General features: G+C 52.2%; 2 protein-coding genes and 1 long non-coding RNA gene across 6 annotated transcripts in view; 2 read left to right on the top strand and 1 right to left on the bottom strand.

Moving 5' to 3' along the window:
- The window catches only part of ASAP3 (ArfGAP with SH3 domain, ankyrin repeat and PH domain 3), a 43,493-nt gene extending 31,812 nt beyond the window's left edge, over positions 1 to 11,681 (top strand). The window contains exons 6-25 of one of the 2 annotated variants that reach the window (XM_032495439.1): positions 681 to 792; positions 1,025 to 1,110; positions 1,560 to 1,635; positions 1,815 to 1,901; positions 2,077 to 2,186; positions 3,071 to 3,140; positions 3,468 to 3,555; positions 4,743 to 4,791; positions 4,889 to 5,079; positions 5,158 to 5,291; positions 5,557 to 5,651; positions 5,819 to 5,996; positions 6,951 to 7,036; positions 7,200 to 7,315; positions 7,909 to 7,976; positions 8,071 to 8,178; positions 8,310 to 8,508; positions 9,365 to 9,590; positions 10,163 to 10,253; positions 10,576 to 11,681. In XM_032495439.1, the coding sequence (XP_032351330.1) occupies positions 681 to 792; positions 1,025 to 1,110; positions 1,560 to 1,635; positions 1,815 to 1,901; positions 2,077 to 2,186; positions 3,071 to 3,140; positions 3,468 to 3,555; positions 4,743 to 4,791; positions 4,889 to 5,079; positions 5,158 to 5,291; positions 5,557 to 5,651; positions 5,819 to 5,996; positions 6,951 to 7,036; positions 7,200 to 7,315; positions 7,909 to 7,976; positions 8,071 to 8,178; positions 8,310 to 8,508; positions 9,365 to 9,590; positions 10,163 to 10,241 (2,158 nt within the window). In that variant the 3' untranslated portion in view covers positions 10,242 to 10,253; positions 10,576 to 11,681. The remainder of the gene's footprint in view (positions 1 to 680; positions 793 to 1,024; positions 1,111 to 1,559; positions 1,636 to 1,814; positions 1,902 to 2,076; positions 2,187 to 3,070; positions 3,141 to 3,467; positions 3,556 to 4,742; positions 4,792 to 4,888; positions 5,080 to 5,157; positions 5,292 to 5,556; positions 5,652 to 5,818; positions 5,997 to 6,950; positions 7,037 to 7,199; positions 7,316 to 7,908; positions 7,977 to 8,070; positions 8,179 to 8,309; positions 8,509 to 9,364; positions 9,591 to 10,162; positions 10,254 to 10,575) is intronic. The other variant, XM_032495441.1, reaches the window with a different exon arrangement.
- Positions 11,682 to 13,436: 1,755 nt separating this feature from the next.
- On the bottom strand, positions 13,437 to 16,000 carry LOC116668294. Its single transcript, XR_004325415.1, has 3 exons — positions 15,926 to 16,000; positions 14,208 to 14,348; positions 13,437 to 13,539 (listed from the first exon to the last, which is right to left on the bottom strand). It is a non-coding gene; the product is annotated as an uncharacterized LOC116668294 (long non-coding RNA).
- The window catches only part of TCEA3 (transcription elongation factor A3), a 31,700-nt gene continuing 26,143 nt past the window's right edge, over positions 14,940 to 20,496 (top strand). The window contains exons 1-2 of one of the 3 annotated variants that reach the window (XM_032495451.1): positions 14,940 to 15,161; positions 19,877 to 19,939. In XM_032495451.1, the coding sequence (XP_032351342.1) occupies positions 15,093 to 15,161; positions 19,877 to 19,939 (132 nt within the window). In that variant the 5' untranslated portion in view covers positions 14,940 to 15,092. The remainder of the gene's footprint in view (positions 15,162 to 19,876; positions 19,940 to 20,496) is intronic. The other 2 variants (XM_032495448.1, XM_032495449.1) reach the window with 2 other exon arrangements.

Below are 20,496 nucleotides of genomic sequence, written 5' to 3'. Positions count from 1 at the left end.
GTGCTTTCTGTCTTCATTCTTCACTTACAAAGAAAAGAACCCAGGTTTTCTAAACTTTAAGTGGGAAGCTCCATGGCTTAGAAGAATGAAGACTACATGGTCCTAAATCCCTCCCAGCCAAATCAGAACTGGTCACCCCAAATCCCATCTGGCGCTATCTGAGCCCATCACATCCCTGCATAAAAACCTTCAATTCCTTCCTACTGCTCTTGGGATAAAGTCCAAGAACCTCAGCATGGTCTGAATTAGGCCCTGCGTGATCTGGCCTCTCTTTACCTCACTTGGAACCACCTCGCTCTCCATTTCTGCTCCGGAGCCCTGGTCTCCCTGCCTCCAGGCTGTCACATGGTCTGATCCTCCTACCCTGCCCCAGCTTCCTTCAAAGCAATTTTTCAGGCTTCAGATCTCAGCTCAAGCATCACTTCCTGAGCAGCCAGGTGAGGTCAGATCCATTTTACTCTCCCATTGATCTTTTCACAGCTGTGATTTGATTCATGTCTTTCTCCCCCACTGGCCTGTGGATTCCCTGAATCCACACTGTCCATCGTTGTACCCTAGCCCCACCACACAGCTGGGTCCCCTCACTCTCGTGTGACTGTACAGAGAGGAGCAGGTAGAGATGGTGTGACATGCAAGGGGCTAGTGAGAGTTGTTCAGGCCTCTCTTTCCTTGGAGCCTAGGGCCAGGCTGGAGAAGGAGAAGGACCGGGCCAGGGTGACAGGAGGGAGCTCTGGGGAGGTGGCCCAGGACACACAGAGAGAGCGGCGTGTCTTCCAGCTGCACATGTGTGAGGTAAGGGGTGCCCCAGGGTGAAGGAGGGGTGGGGCGTGTCTTCCTGCCTGCATCCCTGAGCCCTCTGGGGCCCAGTCACAGGCTCAGCCCAGGTCCTCACCAGATGGTGCTTGAGATGTCACCAAAGTTGGGTCATGGCCAAAAGAATTAGCCTGGGATGGGGCCAGCAGCCCCTTGTCCCCAGGATTCAGCTTCAGCTCACATCACACACCTTGCCCTGCCCTCTCCCCAGTATCTGCTGAAAGCGGGAGAGAGCCAGATGAAGCAAGGTCCCGATTTCCTGCAGAGCCTCATCAAGTTCTTCCACGCCCAGCACAAGTAGGTATCTCCCCATATCCCACCCCCGCCCCCACAGCCCCTTGCCCCTGAACCCTTTAGGCAATCCAGAACAAGTCCGTCCCCAGGGTTTGACAGACCCTCAAGGACTCTGTGTGTGTCTAGATCTCATTGGTAGTGCTTTTTCCAGCTGGTATTTATTGAATGCTCACCATGCATCAGGCACTAAATACTTTACACGTACGCCTATGAGCAGCTACTGACATTATCCCCATTTTACGTATGAGAAAACTGAGGCTCGGATTTGCTAAGATCACAGCTAGTAAGTAGGATCTGGACACAGACACTGACTCCAGAGTCCCTGTTCTTGACCGTCACACTATACCACCCCCAGGTGTCCCGGGGTCCCTAGAGCACCTTCTCCCACACCTCTCGCTTCACTTCTCATTTTTATCTCTCTCTGGCCCCTTGTTTGGCTTCACAACTCTTAGCTTTTTCCAAGACGGCTGGAAGGCTGCTCAGAGCCTGTCCCCCTTCATCGAGAAGCTGGCAGCCTCCGTACATGCAGTAAGTTGGGCCTCACTTCTGGGCACGTGGTCAAGTCCCCTGTCCTTCCAGGAGAATCTGGTTGTGGAAGAGCTGGCTCCTGCCCAGAGAATAAGGCTACTGCCCTGCTGCTCTGGGTCTGGGCTCTGTACCTGGCACATCTGCTAGCTGCTGATGGGGTCCTGCCCCTTGTCCCATAGCTGCGTCAAGCCCAGGAAGAGGAGCTACAGAAGCTGACCCAGCTCCGGGACTCCCTCCGAGGGACACTGCAGCTTGACAGCAGAGAGGTCAGGCCCTGAATCATCCCCAAACAATGCCCACCCTCAAGGCCCACCTTGAGGGGAGGGAGAGAAGGAAAATTCCACGGGTTCCCCCTATAAGTCTCCCTGAATGAGACCCCTGCAGAATGGGGCTCTTCCCACCCAGATGCCCTGAGGTCTCCTTTGCTTGTCTGAGGAACAGGAGACTCTGAGCCGGAAGAACTCGGGAAGTGGCTACAGCATCCACCAGCACCAAGGCAAAAAGCAGTTTGGGACAGAGAAGGTGGGCTTTCTGTACAAGAAAAGTGATGGGTAAGTGACTAAGAGAGCTCAAGTAACTTGCCCAAAGCCACACAGCCAATAAATGATAGGGCTGGGGGGAGCTGCCCAAAAGGATTGTTCTTATCATTTGTGTAGACCCTGAGGGTTCCGGGACCCTCCACTCTGGCAGTGCAAAATCATCAGAATCCCAGGCACATAACTTCTGCTAAAAATTGCTGGTTGCTTAAAGAAGAATAACAGCAGCAGTGAACAGTTTTTGAGCACTTATGCCATAGACAGTCTCCATGTCCTCACTCTTAGCCTCTACAATGTACGGAATGTGCCCGGAAATGAAAGCGTTGACTGTGCCTTGCTCCCTGGTTTAAAAAAATCAGTCTGTGAAAGGCCTTTGTGGGATCTGTTTAATTTTATTTTTGACTTACTAATCAGTTTTTATCAGATAATAACAACTTTGTTCAACCAATTAATATTTACCTCTTACAGGAAAAGTGTTAAGTAGCTTTGATCCTGGATTTTCTAATTTTATTTCGGGAGTGTCAATATTTATCTTGCTTTGTCTTTAACCATGATTCATCTGTTGCATCTGTCCTTCCTCTCAGACTAGGAGATCCCTATGGTTCGAAGCTGTGTCTCCTCCATCAGACTAGGAGCTCTCAGAGGGCCAAGGTCACATGGTCCCATTTAGAATAAAGTTTCCCAGAGAGTGGGGCTGTGTTTCCTCTCTCTGACTGGGAGCTTCCTAAGGGCAGGGCTGTGTCCCTTCCAGCCTAGGGAGCCCAGGAAGTGAGGGATGTCTAAGTCAGGGGATGGAAGAGGTGAAGAAGTGGGGCCGGAGACCTGGTCCAGGACTATTTGCTGATACAGGGGAATCAGGTGTGAGCCTTGGTGACTCTTTCTATCCTTCTGGGCCCTAGAATTCGAAGAGTCTGGCAGAAAAGGAAGTGTGGAGTCAAGTATGGCTGCCTGACCATTTCACACAGCACGGTGAGGCCTGGAGGGGTGTGGGGCTCAAGGCATGATGGGTCCTCTCTCCTGGTGTTCAGAGCAGACAGATGTCAAACCTTCCCTCTAAGACTGACCCCTAATCTGGCTCCAGGGAGCTGGAGATGAAACCCTATGGGAGGACGGATTGGACCCAAAGCCCCCAAGCTGGTGTTAGTCCACACTCCACATCCTTGAGGTGCTGGGAGACGGGAGACATAAACTAGAACATGGTGATTATGCCCATTTAACAGACTGGAAGACAGAGGCCTAAGAGTTTGGGAGGCCTAGAGAGTAACCTGTACAGCCTTTATCCCCAACTTCCCACAGATAAACCGGCCCCCAGTGAAGCTCACCTTGCTGACATGCCAAGTGAGGCCAAACCCTGAGGAGAAAAAGTGCTTCGACCTGGTGACCCGTGAGTCATCCCTGCCCCCTCCTCCGCATCTGCCCAGGGCTTCTCTAAGAGACCTGTCAGCTCCTGAGAGGCTCCAAATAGGGGCCTGTGTCCAATTCTGCACATGTTTATCAAATAGCTGCTTTTGCAGGCATAAGACTCCTTAATTAAGCTCTGGACACTCTTTTTAGAGGCTTCACCTCACATCCCACATTAAATATTATCATTTCAGTAAAACATATTTAAATGGATTTCAGTAACTTGGCTTTCAAAATTATTATTACTTTAAAATGTTCTGTTTTCATCTTTTGGAGCCTTTGGTGACATGGGGGCCAGCACAGGCTGAGAATGACCTAGATCTGGTCCTCAGGGAGCTTTGTCTGGCAGGGGTGTGATGGGGGGACCCAAGACTGCAAATGATGGGGTGTGTCCAGAAAAGAGGTGCAGATATAGCACCATCAGAGACTAGAGAGAGGGAAGGCCTGCCCTGCTGTGGGGAATTGGGAAAGGCTGCTTGGAGAAGAGAGCATTGGAGTTCGGCTTCGAAAGACACAGAACATAGAGTTTGGGGGCAGAGAGGGGGACGTTTCAGGAGACAGGGTTGGCGTGATGAAAGGCATGCAACCAGGAGAGTGGGTCCACCACTTTGGGCAGGGTACAGGGTTCACATAGGGGTAGTGGGAGATGAGGCCTGGGAATGCCTCTCAAACCTTTGGACCTTATTTCCTGGCACTAGAGAACCACGGGAGGTCTTGGAGCAAGGGAGTGGTGTGATTGGAGCAGAACCTAGGCCCAATAATCTGGCAGCTGGTACAGGCTCAGGGAGGAGGGGGAAGAGGTGGGGAGCAGGAAGACCAGAAGGGAGGCTGTGGGGCTGAGTAGGGTGATGGCCATAGGTTCAGGGATACCCTGCCTCTGAGCTGAATGGGGTCCTGTGCCCTGGGAGACCTCGCCTGACCCTGGAACCTGGGCTTCACACAGAGGACCTTCTTGGGATCCTACTTTAGAGGTGACATCTGAGAAACTGCCCCCTCTGCTGGCCACTGTCATTACCCTCACACTCCCAGCTTAGCAGAGCCTGGCCCCACAGGGAAAAAAGCTCCGTCTGGACCCAGCGGTTTGGGTGAGGGCTTGTGAGGGCTTCCCAGGCCCAGAGAAGGAAGGCCAGCAGGATTTCGTGTGCCAGACATCCCCTCCTCTCCCCACAGACAATAGGACATACCACTTCCAGGCGGAGGACGAACATGAATGTGAGGCGTGAGTGTCCCCCCACGTCCAGCCTAGGGGTGGGGGCAAGGGAGCAGGGCCCCACCACTGCGAGTGTCATCCCCATGGCACCCTGCACACTCTGCAGGTGGGTGTCGGTGCTGCAGAACAGCAAGGACGAAGCCTTGAGCAGTGCCTTCCTGGAGGAGTCCAGCTGCGGCCCTGGTCCCTGGGGGGGCGCAGGGCTGGATGGGGAGCCCCAGGACCTCACCAAGCTGCTCATCGCCGAGGTGAAGAGCAGGCCCGGGAACGGCCAGTGCTGCGACTGTGGGGCTACAGGTGGGGCAGGGCGAGGAGGGGAGTGGAAGCGGAGGGGAGGGGCCCACGCCTCCAGGCACGAGCTGCTTTACTTCGCAGACCCCACCTGGCTCAGCACCAACCTGGGCGTGCTCACCTGCATCCAGTGCTCCGGTGTCCACCGCGAGCTGGGCGTGCGCTTCTCACGCATGCAGTCCCTCACCTTGGATCTGCTGGGCCCCTCCGAGTTGCTGGTGAGGGCGGGGCGGGGCCGGAGGGGTTTGGGGGCGTGGTCTGATTAGGGGGCGGGGCTTGGGCGACTGACTCAGCCCGAGCTTGTGGATCTGGTGGAACTGGGCCAAGGTGGAGCAGGATCCAGACAGTCAGAAAGAGGATGGCCAGAGGCGGGGTCTGGAGCGGGAGAGAGGCTGAGGGGCGGGGCCTCTGGAGGCTCAGTCCTCCAGGGGGCGCTGTCCTAACCATCAGGTCTTACCCCCACCACTTTCCCGCAACCCTCAGCTGGCCTTGAACATTGGAAACACTCGCTTCAATGAGGTCATGGAGGCCCAGCTGCCCGCGCACGGCAGCCCTAAACCCTCAGCTGAGAGTGACATGTAAGGAGATTCTCAGATGGGGGGAACCTGGCTGAGGGATTTGGCTTCCTCAGCTCCCAGGGAGAAGTCTGGGGAAAAGGAGATCCGTTATCTCCTGTGGGATGGTTTCAAAGGTCAGCAGGGTGGAAATGGTCCTTGCTCTGACATCCTCTGGTTATTTTTGGCAGGAACGCCCGCAAGGACTATATCGTGGCCAAGTATGTGGAACACAGATTTGCGCGGCGATCCACCCCCGAGCCTCAGAAACTCTGGACGGCCATTTGCAACCGAGACCTCCTGTCTGTACTGGAGGCCTTTGCTAATGGGCAGGACTTTGGACAGCCACTGCCAGGGCCTGAGGGACAGGTGAGAACCCTCTTCAAGGGCCACTCATAACCCAGTCACACTTAGCACTCCCTTGTCCTCCTCCAGGACCGGCTGTTACTTCCTTCTGCCTCACCTCTGACATCTACTCAAATCCCACCCATCAGAGGGGTAAATGGGGAGAGAGCACAACTTCACTCAGGCAATCCTGAGCCAAAATCCTGGTTCTGTCTTTTCTTAGCTGTGTGATCCTGAGCAGGTTACTTAACTTCTCTGAATCATTTTTCTCATCTGTAAAACAGGTTAATGATAGCACCCACAGGGTTGAAGTGAGAATTAAGTCATGTATAAAAGGGCCTGGTGCACAATATGTGTGCAATAAATGATAGAATCTTTTTTTCCTTGAATAGCCTTAGAAATGGGTAAGGGTGGGTCAGATCAGAGCAGGGAAGGCCATTGCATTGGTGATTCTAGTAACAAACATCACATAGGGAAAGGGGGAAAGGATATCAGAGACATTTGAAAGATTAAATTGACATGAGTTGCTGACTGATTGGACATCAAAAATTGGATACCATGTCCTTGAGCTGTCTATCTGATATCTTTGTGGGGCTGTCCAGTGGGCATGGTGGGTGCAGCACTTAGGTAAGCTAAGAATTTGGAGCAGCCTACACACCAGTATAGCTGAAAGCTTGAGGTTATTTGTGGTCTGGGACGGGGCAGTGAGAGAGAGGAGTGGAGGAGTCCAGGGCCAAGAACCAAGTTTGGGAAACACCTTCTACTGAGGGAAGAGGAGGCAGAACCACTGAAGGAAGCAGTGATGGAAGGGTCTTCCCCCCTCCTCCCAAATGTGAGGGTCCGTGTTCAGTCTCCTCTCTCAGAAGTTCTGGCAGCTTCATATCTGGAGGTGCTAGGGTCAGCAAGAGTTCAAGAGGGTAATATTGGGTGGGGAGCAGGTGAACTAGGGGAAACTCAGAGGTGTGGACGTGTGTTCAGGCACCTGGAGAGCTCGCCCTGCACTTGGCTGTCAGAGTCGCCAACCAGGCCTCCCTGCCCCTGGTGGATTTCATCATCCAAAATAGGTGAGAGCCTGCCTGCCCGTCTGCCCATCTCCTCACGCTCCCCTTTCCCTCCTCTTCTCCCCAGCTCCTCCCTCCTTTCCTCTCCCTCTTTCCTCCCTTACTTTGACCCCCTCACCTGTCTGTTCCCTTCCTTCCTCCCTGCCCCTCCCCACCCTTCACCCAGTGGTCACCTGGATGCCAAGGCTGCTGACGGGAACAGTGCCCTGCACTGCGCTGCTCTCTACAACCAACCCGACTGCCTCAAGCTGCTGCTGAAAGGGAGAGCCTCGCTTGGCACAGGTAGGGCTCCAGCATCTCCACCATCAGACTCTCATTCCTCTCTACCCTTCATGGGGGACTTCCTGCCTTATTCCTGCACTGATAACAAACTCGGACTTTGCAGACAGATGGGTTCTAATCCTGGCTCACTTCTGACCACCTCTGTGACTTTAGGGTTTGTACATTCATCTCTTGAACCTCAGCTTCTTCATCTATAAAATGGGAATAATACCACTGACCAAGTAGACCTGCTAAAAGGATAAAATGAAATAACGTTTCTGAAAGTACCTAGTCAAATAAACATTAACTGAATCTGAATAATAGTGGTTGTATTAGCTGCCATTTACTATTCAACCTGTACCTGGTAATGTGCCAAGTGCTCTATGTATAGTTAACTCATTCAGTCTTCACAACAATCCTCACAATGAGTTACAAGTATCATACTCATTTCATAAGGCCCAGAGAGGTTAAGTCACTTATCCAAGGTCACACAGCCAGAAGTAGCAGAGCCAGGATTCAAACCCAGACAATCTTGATTTCAAAGGCTCATCTTAACCTCTGAGCTATAATGCCTCTTTGACCCTGACCATGACCCCTGACTTTACCCCTCACAGTGAACGAGGCAGGAGAGACAGCTCTGGACATAGCCAGGAAGAAGCAGCACAAGGAGTGTGAGGAGCTGGTGAGGTCTAGGGAAGGAGAGGCAGCCCTTGACCCTTTCTCTCTCTCCGCTGAGCCCCTGACCCTCTGAACTGCCAAAGCTTTGTTTTTGGCAGCTGGAGCAGGCCCAGGCTGGGACCCTCACCTTCCCTCTGCACGTGGACTACCCCTGGGGAGTCTCCACTGAGCCTGGCTCTGACAGTGAGGAGGATGAGGAAGAGAAGGTATGTCTCAGCCCTTGTCTCTCAGGCCTCCAGACAGCAGAAGGAAAGAGCCAGATGGGACCTGATGTGGGGAGAAGCGGGGCTAAGCTAGAGGAACCAAGGCTGTCCTCCTTCCCACCCTTTTGCCCCAGCAGCGCTGCCCTCTGAAGCCCCCAACCCAGGTCCGCTGGGCCAGTGGGAGGCTGGACATCAGCAACAAGACCTATGAGACCATCACCAGCCTGGGATCAGCTGTCCCTAAGAACCAGAGTGAGGATTGCCCCCCACCTTTGCCGGTCAAAAACCCTTCTCGGACCATGGCACAAGGGCGTGCAGGACATGCCAGTGGAGGTATGGTTGGCTGCCAAGAAAAATGCTTCTCATACCATTCATTGAGGGCCTACTGTGTGCTGGGGCACTGAACTAAGAATGCTTTGTTAGTCCGTATCATCCTCACTGCCACCTGTCAGATAGGGGTTCTCATCTCCCCCTAACAGGTAAAGGAAGAGATGTTAAGTAATATACCCAAGATCCCACAGCTAATAAGTCCCTGATGTGGGCTTCAAAACCAGGTCTGTCTTATCCCAAATCCCTCAATGCTTCACTTAAATAAAAAGAGAGAGAAGCATTTATTGAGCATTCACTGTGTCTTGAGTCCCTTGGGGCCTACTGAGACACAGTCTAGTAGGGGAGATAAAAACTGGAATGTAATTCATTGTAATATAAGACACAGTGTGATATAGAACATAAATCCCAAATGGACAGAAGCAAGTTTTGTTGACTGCTGTTTCTCTAGCACCTATCACAGTGCCTGGCTGCTGTCAAAAACTATTTGTTGAGTGAATAAATAAGCTTGTTCTGGGAACTCAGGAGAGAGAAGGAGCCTATCCTGTTGGATTGATGGGAAGGCTTCTCCATGGGGGTAGCATCAGAGCTGAGCCTGAGGGATGAGCAGGAGAGTTCAGATCAAGGAGAGGGTGAGAGCAGAAGTGAAACCATGAGTCAGTGTGGCCCTGGCCATCATGAATGAATGGGGTGAGCAATGAGACTGAAGCATGATGGGGAAGAGTTGAAGCAAAGTGCTGGAAAGGGAGATGGGGAGAGGGGAGTTGGGAGAGAACCATGATACATCCCAGAGGCCAAAAACTGCTTTGAAATTGAGCACGGAGTAAGTGATAAAGACGGGCTTTATCACTTCTGATTTCAGATCGTTCTGAAGTTCCCAGCCTGAGCTCGGAGTCCCCTGGGGCCTCTGAGAGCCTGGGCAGTCCAGCCTCCTCCTCCTCCAGCCTCACAAGCCCGGCAGAATCTGGAGGTCCCAACCAAACCCTACCCAGCTCTGAAGAGGGCCTCTGGGAGCCCCCGGGCCCCTCCCGACCCAGTCTGACATCTGGAACCACCCCTGCAGAGATGTATCCCCCTGTCAGGTTCAGGTTGGTGAGCTGGGCAACCTGGGCAAGTCTCCTGACCTCTCTGAGCCTCCATTTACTTCTCCATCTCTACACAGCACCTGCCTAAAGATTGGAATACCTTCCAGCCCCTAAGCCCATGACTGATACAGAAATGCTGGACCTTAAGTGGAGGGTGATTGGACCCTTCCCCCCTTCACACACCTGCTCCCGAGTCTGGCCTGGAGAGCTGGGGAGAAGTCTGGGGCTCAGACTGCTGAAGATAGAGTATCGAAGGCCCTGTCTGTGTGGCTTGTTCAGGGGGCTCACAGTGGGGTCTTCTCTCTGACCCCACCTCTAACCCAGGCTCCAATTCTCCCTTCCTTGTAAACCCTTTCAGTTAGGAGTTCTGGAGTAGACATGGGGAAATTTCCAGAGCCCTCCAGAGGTCAATTTCAGGCTTCTGGGGCCTGAGATAGACACTGCCTCGGGGCCTCGTGGACTCACTACCCACCCATCCTAACCCCCCCAGCCTTGCTCTATGTCTGAGCCCTTTCCTCCGACTCTAAGGGGCTCTCTGGACACAAGGGTCACATTGGCCTTTCCCTGCCTTCCAGCTCTGAGAGCACTCGCTCCTATCGGCGGGGGGCCCGCAGCCTGGAAGACTGTCCTTCAGCCAAGCAGCCTCTACCCTGAAGGAACATGCCGGTAGGACTCCGGGACTGTGGTTTGAGGGGCGGTGACAGGGTACCTGAGAGGCAGAGTTGATCAAGAGTAGGCATATTACAACTGGGTATCCATCACCCAGCATTTAGTTGATGCCTGTTGTTGAGACATGTGATAATTCGAACCTGGGCTCTGGAATGTGAAGGTCTTGGAAAAGTGGCTTCATTTCTTCAGGCCTCAGTTTCATTATCTGTAAAATAGAGATAATTTCATCTACCCTCAATAGGACAGTTTGAAACTGAGATAAACAGCTGCTATATAATAGGTGCTTAGGAAATGTCAATTTTCCTCCTTGTCTCCCCAGGGTGGCTTCACTGAAGGAGATGGCTCAAGGACTGGGGTTCTCTCGACAAGTTCTGTGCAGCTTTTGCAAGAGTAGCTCCTTGCTGGCCCTTGCGTGCCTAAACCACCCAGATGCAGAGCCCAGCGTTCAGAGCTCATCAGACCAGGGCTGTGTTTCTTCCATCAGTCTGGGGAGCTCCAGCCTGCCTTCATCATTCTGCAGACCAGGGATTCTGCCAGACTAGGGACTGCCTTCTCAGCCATTCATTAGCCTTATATTCTTTGACTGAGCTCCAGCTCTTTGTCCATTCCTGTGCTAGGCATTACACACGCCACAGGAATAAGACAAGGGTCCTGCAGATGTGGTCTCTTTCTGGGCAGCTGGTCCCAAGAATTAGGCTTGGAAATGGGCAGGGCTAGATTCCAGAGGATGGTTCTGGGATCAGGGGCAGAATGACAATCAGTTGGCTTACACCTGAGTAACACTGCACTTGTGTCCTGCCCATATCCATTCTGGTTGGTCAGTGCCCATGCTGTACTGGCTGTTAAATAAATATTCTGATTATCACTCCTTTTGAGGGACAGCACAGCCTTGTGGGGGACCTCTGCTAGATTCCCCAGCCAGGAAGTAGAGTAGAGCTCACCCCTATTTGCCTGCTCTCATTGATTTAGCAAGAAGGAAAAGAATGGTCTGGAAGGATTGATCCATACTTCTCTCCTCTTTCTCTTGGTCAACTCAGGAGCCTTCCAGTCTTAGGGGAGGAAAGGGCCAAGAAAGGAGAGGGATAGAAGTGGGAGAGCAGAAACTTACAGATTCTGCTTCCTAGTGCCAGAAAACCCACCATTGCTTTCAGCCCCATATTGGAAAACAGATACACCTAAGCCATCATCAATCTCTAACACATCAGCTTTATGGGCACTGGGCGCTGAGCCCTGGCAGGGATGGACCAGGACAAACAGGGAAGCCAAAGGATGCCAATGGCCAGTGCAGCAGCCTGGCCTCCCTGAGAGATCTGACAGGTCTGTGCTCCCACAAGAGCAGTGTTGTTTTCAGAGCCCCTGGTGTCTGGTTTTGTTCATCTCAGACTTATTATTTCACTCATCTCTAATAAAAGATTTTTTGATAAATTCCTGTGGCTTCATTTCTGTGCTCTGAAGAGCCACAGGGAAGGGGGTTTTAGGGCTTGGAATTCTGTCTCTGGACCTGGTAAGGGGGACAGCCTAGTGCAGAGCAGTGTTTTGCAACCAGGGGTGATTTTGCCCCAGGAGACATTTGGCAAGACAGAAATATTTATTGTCCCCAACTGGAAGGCGCTGCTGGCATCTAGTGGCTAGAATTCAGGGATGCTGCTAAACATCCTACCATACACAGGCCACCCCCACCCCCAAAAAAGCGAATTGTCCAGTCCAAAATATCCGTAGTGTCAAGGCTGGGAAACCCTGGTGTAAGGAAAGAGCACTGGACTAGGAGTCTGGAGACCTGCAGTTTGGCTCTGCCGCAGTCTCTGCTTCAGTTTTATCTCCCGAGACAAGGGTTTGGGGAAAGTTACTTATTTGTGAGGTGATCTCAGGAAGCATAATGAAGGAGTAAGGAACTGAAACAGAAGGTCAAAAAGCAGTAAAGAGTATATTAATGAGGGGGTGCCACCGTGAGCAACAAAGGTATATTGAGTTGGAGACCTTTGAGAGACTATATTGGGTAGAACATGCCTTCAACTCGTCCCATCAAGAGTGAAGAAAGTGGTGTATTTATCACCAACTCTGGTCTCTCAGTGGTTCAAGGATCCTTTCTGGGGGTGTTATTTCCTAATTCTTAACTTCCAGCCTGCCCTGAAGCCTGCAGTCAGATGCAGGGAGCTGTTGGAGGCATGTCCAGCCATGGCCTGCTGGTGACCTCCAGGTGGACAGGTAGGCGGAGAGGATAATAGTGGATCCCGACCATGTCTGATATGGTTGAGCAGTGCAACTCTGGGCCTTACTGGGACTCAGGCTTCCAGTCTGTTCAAGGAAGGGATTGAACCCCATGTTTTCTTAGGATCTCTCAAGCCCCGATGAAGTATTGTCTTCTTTGGACGTCACACAACTCGGTGGGAACTGGGTGGAAGTTTGAGGAAAATCAAAGCTGCTTTTTTTTATAAGGCAATCCTAAGTAATTGCAGACAGCTGTCCCTTCAACCCAGAGGGGTTTGCCTGGGGGGTTGGCTGAGAGGTTTTAGACTAACCTAAAAGTGGCCTACAGTGCTTTGCGTGGTTAGGCCCCACCCACCTCTGACTTTCTGCCTCTCCCCTCCCCACACTCCTCTTACTTCTGTGCTGTAGACACACCAATTTTTTGGTTCTTTCAACCCTGACACACCAAGCACCCTCCCTTCCCTAAGCTCTGCACATTCGGAACTCCAGGAGGACTGTTTTTTCCCTCTCAGGATGCTCAAGGCTAAAACTGCTTGGCACATACTAGGTGCTCAATAAATACATGAATGAATGAATGTTTCTTCTTCTCTTATGTTAACTTTCCTCCTCCTCCCCTCAACTCCTACTCAGCACTTCTGCCTAAAGTTTAAACTTCATTTCTTCAGACATGACACCCCGACTGGTACAGGTCCCCTCAAATATGTCCATAAGGTATCCCCCACTTCTTCCTGACCCTCACCTCAGTTATGATAATGTAGAACTGATGATGTCTACATTTGTTTAAGCTTTTTCTTACCCACAGACTAAGTTTCAAGCTTTCTGGGACTGGGTCTGTCTTGCTCGTTGCTTGGACATTCAATACATATTTGTTGAATAAATGAAAAACTCACTCCTTCCTACTTTGGTCCCAGGTCACACAGCAGCAGTTAGAAGTGTTAGTCAAAATTTTAGAAATGGAGACCTGATTGGAGAGAAACGGTGTTTATTTGGGAGTTGTTAGCCCTGCAGCCTGAGAGACACAGATTCAAGAAGCATTTGAATTTTTTGTTCTGCGTGACTACAAAATGGAGGAGGCCTATAAAGACAAAAACCACAAGGTTACAGTTAGTTACAGGAACTCTTTGTTATCAAGAATTATAAATTTCTTGTGTTTTTAATTTTTTTTCTTTTTGAGGGGGAGGTCATTAGGTTTCTTTCCATTTTTCTTTCATGGAGGTCCTGGCTAAGCAGGCATCCTACCACTGAGCTATACCCTCCCCCTAGGAGCTGGCAAGAAGTAAGGTGCTTATTAAGCAAGGATCAGTCGGGGTCTGAAATGGTTACACAGTTACACGGGGAGAACTTGAGACCATAAGGTTTGCAGCTGGCAGGTGTTGTTCTGAGTACTCTTGGTAGTGTCCTTGGGTCTCGTACAGTTCAAAGAAAGTTCAGGTTATCAGTGGTGCAGAGATGTGTCTGAGACCAGATCCTCAATGGCCACCCGACTTCATTTTTGTATGCTTGAACTGTGATCATTCCATTTTAATTTCAGTTTGTCATCAGAAACCAGACAAGTACATTCTGTGACCAGGGATTGGGGTTCTCTAAAGTTCTCTCCCAGAAGTCTGGAGATTTCATTGAACACCCCAACCTACAGCTCCCTACCCTGCACACACTGTGGACCACTTTTCATGCATCCACTCCAGGCCCATAAGTAGCCTCTCCCTCCCCACACATAGATTATTTTCTGTCAATTAAGCTCACTTGTTTAGGAAGGGATCTGGGTCTGCTGGGAACACTTGAAAGGTCCTTCCACAGGAACACAGTTGTGTGCACAGCTGTGGGGGCACTGTTCCGTCTCCTCCCTTCCAGACCCAATCCCACTGGGGAGGCAGTGTTCTGACCCTGAATAAATAAAGAGCATCCATGCACTTGGATCCATATTTTTTGAAGTTTGGTGCACTTAAGAATCTCCCAAGCTCTCACTATTCAGAGTGCAGGCGTGGGACCAGCAGCACCAGTAGCACTCAGGGAGCTTGTTGGAAATGCAAAACCTTGTTGTAACAAACCAAATTGACGGCTACAGTGGGCCTAGATACACGCGTGTGCACAGGCTGTGTGCACAAATGAGTGAGCACAGGTTAGGATAGAGTTGGATTTAATGATCATGCAAAAATAATATAATTCGAGTGCACCAAATTGCCTCCACTTGGACACAGGCACGCTTTGGGCGGCAATGGTGCAGAGACACGGGAGCCCAGGACTCTTGTGTCCCGGGACGACAGCCACCCCACTCGCTAGAGCCTTCCTTCCCAAACCTCCCTTCAGCTCCTGGCCCCCCCAGGACCAGCCTGAGGCGCAGGGCCCGCTGTCCCAGTCTGTCCCTCTCAGGAGGCCCGACTGGCGAGCGCGGGCAATCTTTGCCCGGGCGAGTCCTTGAAGTCTATATTTAGTGCACGCCACCCCTCCCCCACTGTCGGGAGGCGGGCGGCCGAGGTGGGGTGGGGGAGAGCCCCGCCCCCGCCGGCCGTGCGTGTCGGGTGTGTTTGGGCCCGCGCGGGTGGCGCACCCGCCGCCTTTGCGCCTCCCACCCCTGAAGTCTGGCTGCGGCCCCTGCGACCCGCGCCCCGCTGGGCGTCGCGGGCCGACATGGGCCAAGAAGAGGAGCTCCTGAGGATCGCCAAGAAGCTGGAGAAGATGGTGGCCAGAAAGAACACGGTGAGGCTGCAGAGTTCGGGCCACAGCCCCCGGGAGGCACGGCGCGTGCGAGCCGGGAGTCCCGGGGGCGCGTGCTGGCTGGGCGCCCGGGAGGCGCGTGCGGGACTCAGGGACCCGAGGGAGGCGCGGCCGGGGCTGGACTGAGCGCCCCTTGGGGACTGCTGGCACCTCGAAGTCTGCGAGTGTGCTTGGCCCGGGGCACCGGGGGTGTCGTGCGGGCCCCGAAGACCGAGCTTGTGCACGTCGGTCTGGATGTGCAGAGTTGGGGCCCCTGGGGAGCTTGTGCAGGGCGCGGGAAAGAGAGTGAAAAGACCGGGACCTGGAAAAGGACTTTCGGAGCCCCGGGACACGGCGTGTGCAAAGCCAGGGGGAGCGACGGCGACTGCGGGAACGGGTTGGGATGGTGGGGGACAAAATCCTGGGTGGCCCAGGAAGGGGCAAAGAAAGTTGAGCTGAACTTGAGCTGAGCCGCATCTGCCCCGCAGCCCAAGAGAGGATCTGGTGTAGAAAAGCGAAGGGCCTCGGATCCCGCAACCCCACAACTTGAGGCTCCAGGAGCTGTTCTGTTTGCAACTCTCCCTTTCCTTGGCCGCGGGGTGGGGCCGGGGCGGGCGGGAGCCGAACAGGTGTCGGGCAGCCGCTGCGCCCACGGGGCCCGCGGGGCGGGGGAAGACGGGCCGGCTGGAGGCCTGGGCTGGGGGCAGGGGAAGCTGGGGGGAGAGCGGGACCCAGAGGTTGAGGGGAATCAGGCCTGGCGGCCGTACCTGTGGGTGCCTGAGTGCTCAGTGCCAGGAGTCCTCAAGCGCGGGCTGACTTGAAGTTAATATTTGATCCTCCCCGTGATCTTTGCCTCAAGCTAGCTGCAGCCCAGTTGCCTAGCCAGCAAACTTGGCCTTGGGACAGGGAGGGCCAGGGCTCACCAGGAGAGGGAAGAAAAGGGAGGCTAGTCCAGCGGTCATGCCCCCCTACTTCACTCTGTCCTAGGGCTCTCCTCCTCCCACCATCCATAACCACGTCCTGGAGCAAGACCTGCGTTTCCAGCATATTTTGTAATCCTAGGAGCTTGGAAAAACGATGGACCCTAAGGGTGGGAGGAGGGAGGGTTGCTGGATCCATGGAATGTCAGGGAGCCCCAGAGTAGACATGGGCAGTAATGAGTTGGTGCCCATATAAAGACCAGAGCCTGTTTCTTCACCTGTAAGAAGATGAGATTACCTTCTTCCTGGGAAGGAGTGTCACTGGATTTTTGTCTCTGCTGGTAGTGGTGAGGGTGGAAAAGATGTGAAGCCCTTAGGAAGACTTGGACTGGTGCTTGGGAAGGGTTAGAGAGTGACATCTGCTTTTGCACAATCAGAGGAAACACAGAAACCTGCAGTGTTGGGAGCCCCGGTCCCGGGATGCTCCAATGTCAGTGAAACTGAGCCTCAAGTCATCGGGAGCATTTTCCCAACTGGGGGGCAGCAGAGCCCAGCCCAGGTCTCCTGAACCAGATTCCACCTCAGGTTATCCCAGGCCTGCCCCTTAGTGGCCCCAGATTTGGACCAGAAGATTCTGGGCCTCTGGGTGAGAGTCGGGGAGGGGTGGAGGGATAGGGAAGCTTAGGAGACCTGGTTTAGGAGAAAGGCAGCTTGACTGAGGAGGAAGGGACATGCCCTGGCCTCCCCTCACTCCTTTTTTGGACCTAGACCCACCACTCTACTTTCCCTCTCTGGCCTCGATTTCCTCTTCTGTGAAATGGGAAGAAGAAATGGTCTCCCTTGTCAAGGGTTCCTGTGGAAGTACCCAGAGCTCTCTCCAGGAAAAATGCAAGTCTGGCCACAGGGTCCCTGTAGCAAGGAGCCAGTCTGCAGCCACGTCTGCGCCTGGGTTCTTGGCAGCATCTGGGTGGGCACAGAACTCTGGGCATGTGACAGAGAAAGGTGGGGCCTGCTCTGGGAGCGACAGTGGACCCGCCCAGTGGTGGTTTGGGAGAGGAGGGCACACTTCCTGTAGTAAGACGGATCTTCCACGTTGCAGCTCAGGCCCGGAGTTTACTGCCAGCTCCTGAAATCCCAGCAACTTAGGGCTTTTGTCAGATGCTGTGAGCATGCACCAACTGTAATAGCTTCAAACAGCCTAACACCAGGAGTCACAGCTACACATGCACGTAATCACATATAACAAACATAACTACATACATGCAGCCACACACAATATTGCTAAACAAGCAACAATGAACATAACTGCGTGTGATGTGTCACTGACCCTGACATGACTGACACACTGACCATTATATTTGTAGAAAGATACACAAAGACAACTACACACATGCCTACACAAGTGCATGCACACAATCAGCTACACCCAGACATGCAAAGCTACAAACTTAGCGAACAGCCGCACTTACATGTTCAGACATAACTCAGGCATCATCCCACAAAGACAGATAAACACATCAGCTCCCACTGGACCAGAGATCCTGCTGGCTGCGTATGCCATATGCACATGTGGAGAGACACACCTGGCAACATTTGCACAACTTTGTGAGCCCAGCTACAACTGGGGCTCATGGCTCTTCTCCACCATGACCCAGTTATACAGTGTGACACACGGAGACTCATGCCCAGTGGTGAGCTGGAACTGGCTTAAACCCAATTGTTGAACTTTCAGGAATTTTGCAAGCCAGTTATTAAGTACAGCCATTGTTTTTAACATTAAATTATATGCTTACAATTAAATAAATTATGTTAAAAACAAAGGTCATATAAGAACTCCAAAGTCATTACTTCCTTATTATTTTATTACATTTTACTGTCATCTGTGGTCTGGAGGTTATTTAATTCTGTTATATCAATATGGTGGAAGTACTGAGCAGTGGTCTCATGTCACACATCTCTTCCCAATACCTCCTTCAGTGCAGTGGCAGCATCTCGGTAGCTTGACATTAGGAAATTGGCAAACACTACAGACGAATTTCTTCCTTTGAGAGCTTGTTGCTTAACACTGACCAACATACCAGTGTACTTGTTCGTGCTGAAATTTCCATGATTGTACACATTCAGACAGATCTATGTCCATACCTACCTACACGGTTGTATAGTGGTTCGAACCTGAAAGGCCTGAGTAAGAATCCCAGGTCAGTTCCTTGTAACTTTGGGCAAATTCACCTCTGTGTCTTGGATTTCTCTTCTGTGAAAATGGGAATAGTAATAAGACCTACCTCATAGGGTCATTGCAAGATTTAAGGGAGATAATGCATGTAGAATACTTGGAACAGTGCCCAGCAGACAGTAAGCCTTTAATTAGTGGTACAGGCAGTTATATGCCCACAAGTTCACATGCACACTCATCCACAGTTCACCCCTTTGAAAACAGACTGTGAACTCAAGTTCTAAGGAAGGCTGAGGAGGGCAGCCCCTGGGACATGGCCCAGGAAGCCTGGTAGGGCAGGGGTTGGCAGCTGGCAGTGGGGCCAGGGCAAGGGGCATACAGGATGGAGTCAGCTGGTGCTCCCCAGGGAACCAGTCTCCGGACAGGAGGCCTAGGCTGGCTTCTAGGAAGTGCATGGGAAGGAGAAGGCTGAAATGGAAATGGGTCAGGGGTTGTTCCAATTTTCACGTCTGCATCTCCTTTCTTCCCCTCCCTCTCTCCCCTCCCACCTTCTACTTTCTGCTTTATTCACCCATTCAGGGAGCACGGGGCTGTTGCTGAACCCGGAGTTCTCAGAGATTAAACAGTCCTCTTTACCTGAGAGAAAAGAAAGTATATGTCCATACAAAGTCTTGTACGGGAATATTTCCAGCAGCTTTATTTGTAGTCACCCCAAGCTGGAAACTACCTGCAGTCCCATTAACAAGTGAATGGATAAACAAATTGTGGTGTGTGCATACAATAGAAAACAACTCAGTAGTAAAATGGAACTGTTCAGCTGTGCAGCAATGTGGATGAATCTCAAAATAATTACACTGAGTGAAAGAAGCCAGACAAAGAATCCATTACAGTCACTTTCTGTAAAACCCTTAAAAATGCAAGCTCACCTATAGTGAGAGAAAGCAGAATAGTGGTGGCCTGGGGTTGGGGGTGTAGGGAGGGATGGAATCTGAAGGGACACAAGGAAAGTGCTGGGGATGCTGACTGTATTCTTATCTTGATTGTGGTGATGGTTTCAGGGGTGTGCACATATATCAAAACTCATCACGTTGTAGCCTATAGTATGTGTGGTTTATTGTATGTCAATTATACCTCAATAAAACTGTTTTTTTAAAAAAAAAGCCATGGTCCTCAACCTACAGAAGCTGACAGTTGGGAAGTGAGGGGAGCCAGATGTGGACATGAAAGCAGAAGCAATAAGCTGTGAAGGAATTAACTTTAGAGGAAGAGATGGGGAAGGGGAGAGCATGCCCTGGGGAAGGAACAGCGGAACCCATGGCTGGGGGTCAGGCTGAGTGGTTCAGGCTGGACTCTGGCTCAGAGGGGCTTGAACCCAGCTAGGCGGTAAGAGGTGGAGTCAGACAGCTGGTCTGGGGCAGACGCTTTTCCTTCTCTCCTCCTTCCTGTTCCCTGTCTGTCCTTTGACCACTTGTGTGTCCTGTGTCCTTGTGTACCTGTGTCCTGCCGCTGGAACAGTCTCCTCCCTACCTCCTGCCTCCTCCTTCCCACTGAGATCATACAATGGTCAGAGAGGGGCCTGAGGCAGAACCCACAGGCCTCAGCGCTCACCTTGTGGCCTCCCACAGGAAGGGGCCCTCGACCTTCTGAAGAAGCTGAACAGCTGTCAGATGTCCATCCAGCTCCTCCAGGTGGGGGGACAGGAAGCCCCGGGGCAGCGCCTGGGTTGGAGGGCAACCTTGTTGGGCAGAGAAGGACCCTGGTGGGGGAGCCCTCGAAGGATGTGGTCTGGGAAGGATTTCTGCTGGGAGGGCCTTCAAGGTTGTCTGAGGGTGGGAATCGAGGCTTTTAGATGGTGGCAGGATATCTTCCAAGCACGTGGGGCCTTCTGGGTCAGGAGGAAAAGACTGCCTTGCTCTCCTTGAATTTCCCAATTCCCAAGGCCCTGGGCCTGTGGGATCCAGGAGGCCAGTGGCCCAGGGAGAAGGAAAAGTCCTCCATTTTTAGATCCTCCGTGTGTTACCCATGTACTCTCAGACTTTACCAGAAGCTCTTGGCCCTGAAAACTTAACAAATACCCAAGCTATAGTAGCCAGAGCTGTGTCTTAAACTGAATCTTGAACTCAAAGACAGCAGAGGGCAGAAAATGAGGAGGGGTCCTGGTCATTAGCCAGACCCACCACCACCTTGGCTTCTCCCCAAAGCCACAGTTACCCATCAGAGCAGGGGGCTGGGCCTTGGGCCCTGG

Source organism: Camelus ferus, chromosome 13 (genome assembly GCF_009834535.1).
Source record: "Camelus ferus isolate YT-003-E chromosome 13, BCGSAC_Cfer_1.0, whole genome shotgun sequence".
Lineage (NCBI taxonomy): Eukaryota > Metazoa > Chordata > Mammalia > Artiodactyla > Camelidae > Camelus > Camelus ferus.
Note: the sequence above shows the minus strand (reverse complement) of the source record. Positions and strands in the feature narration are given on the sequence as shown.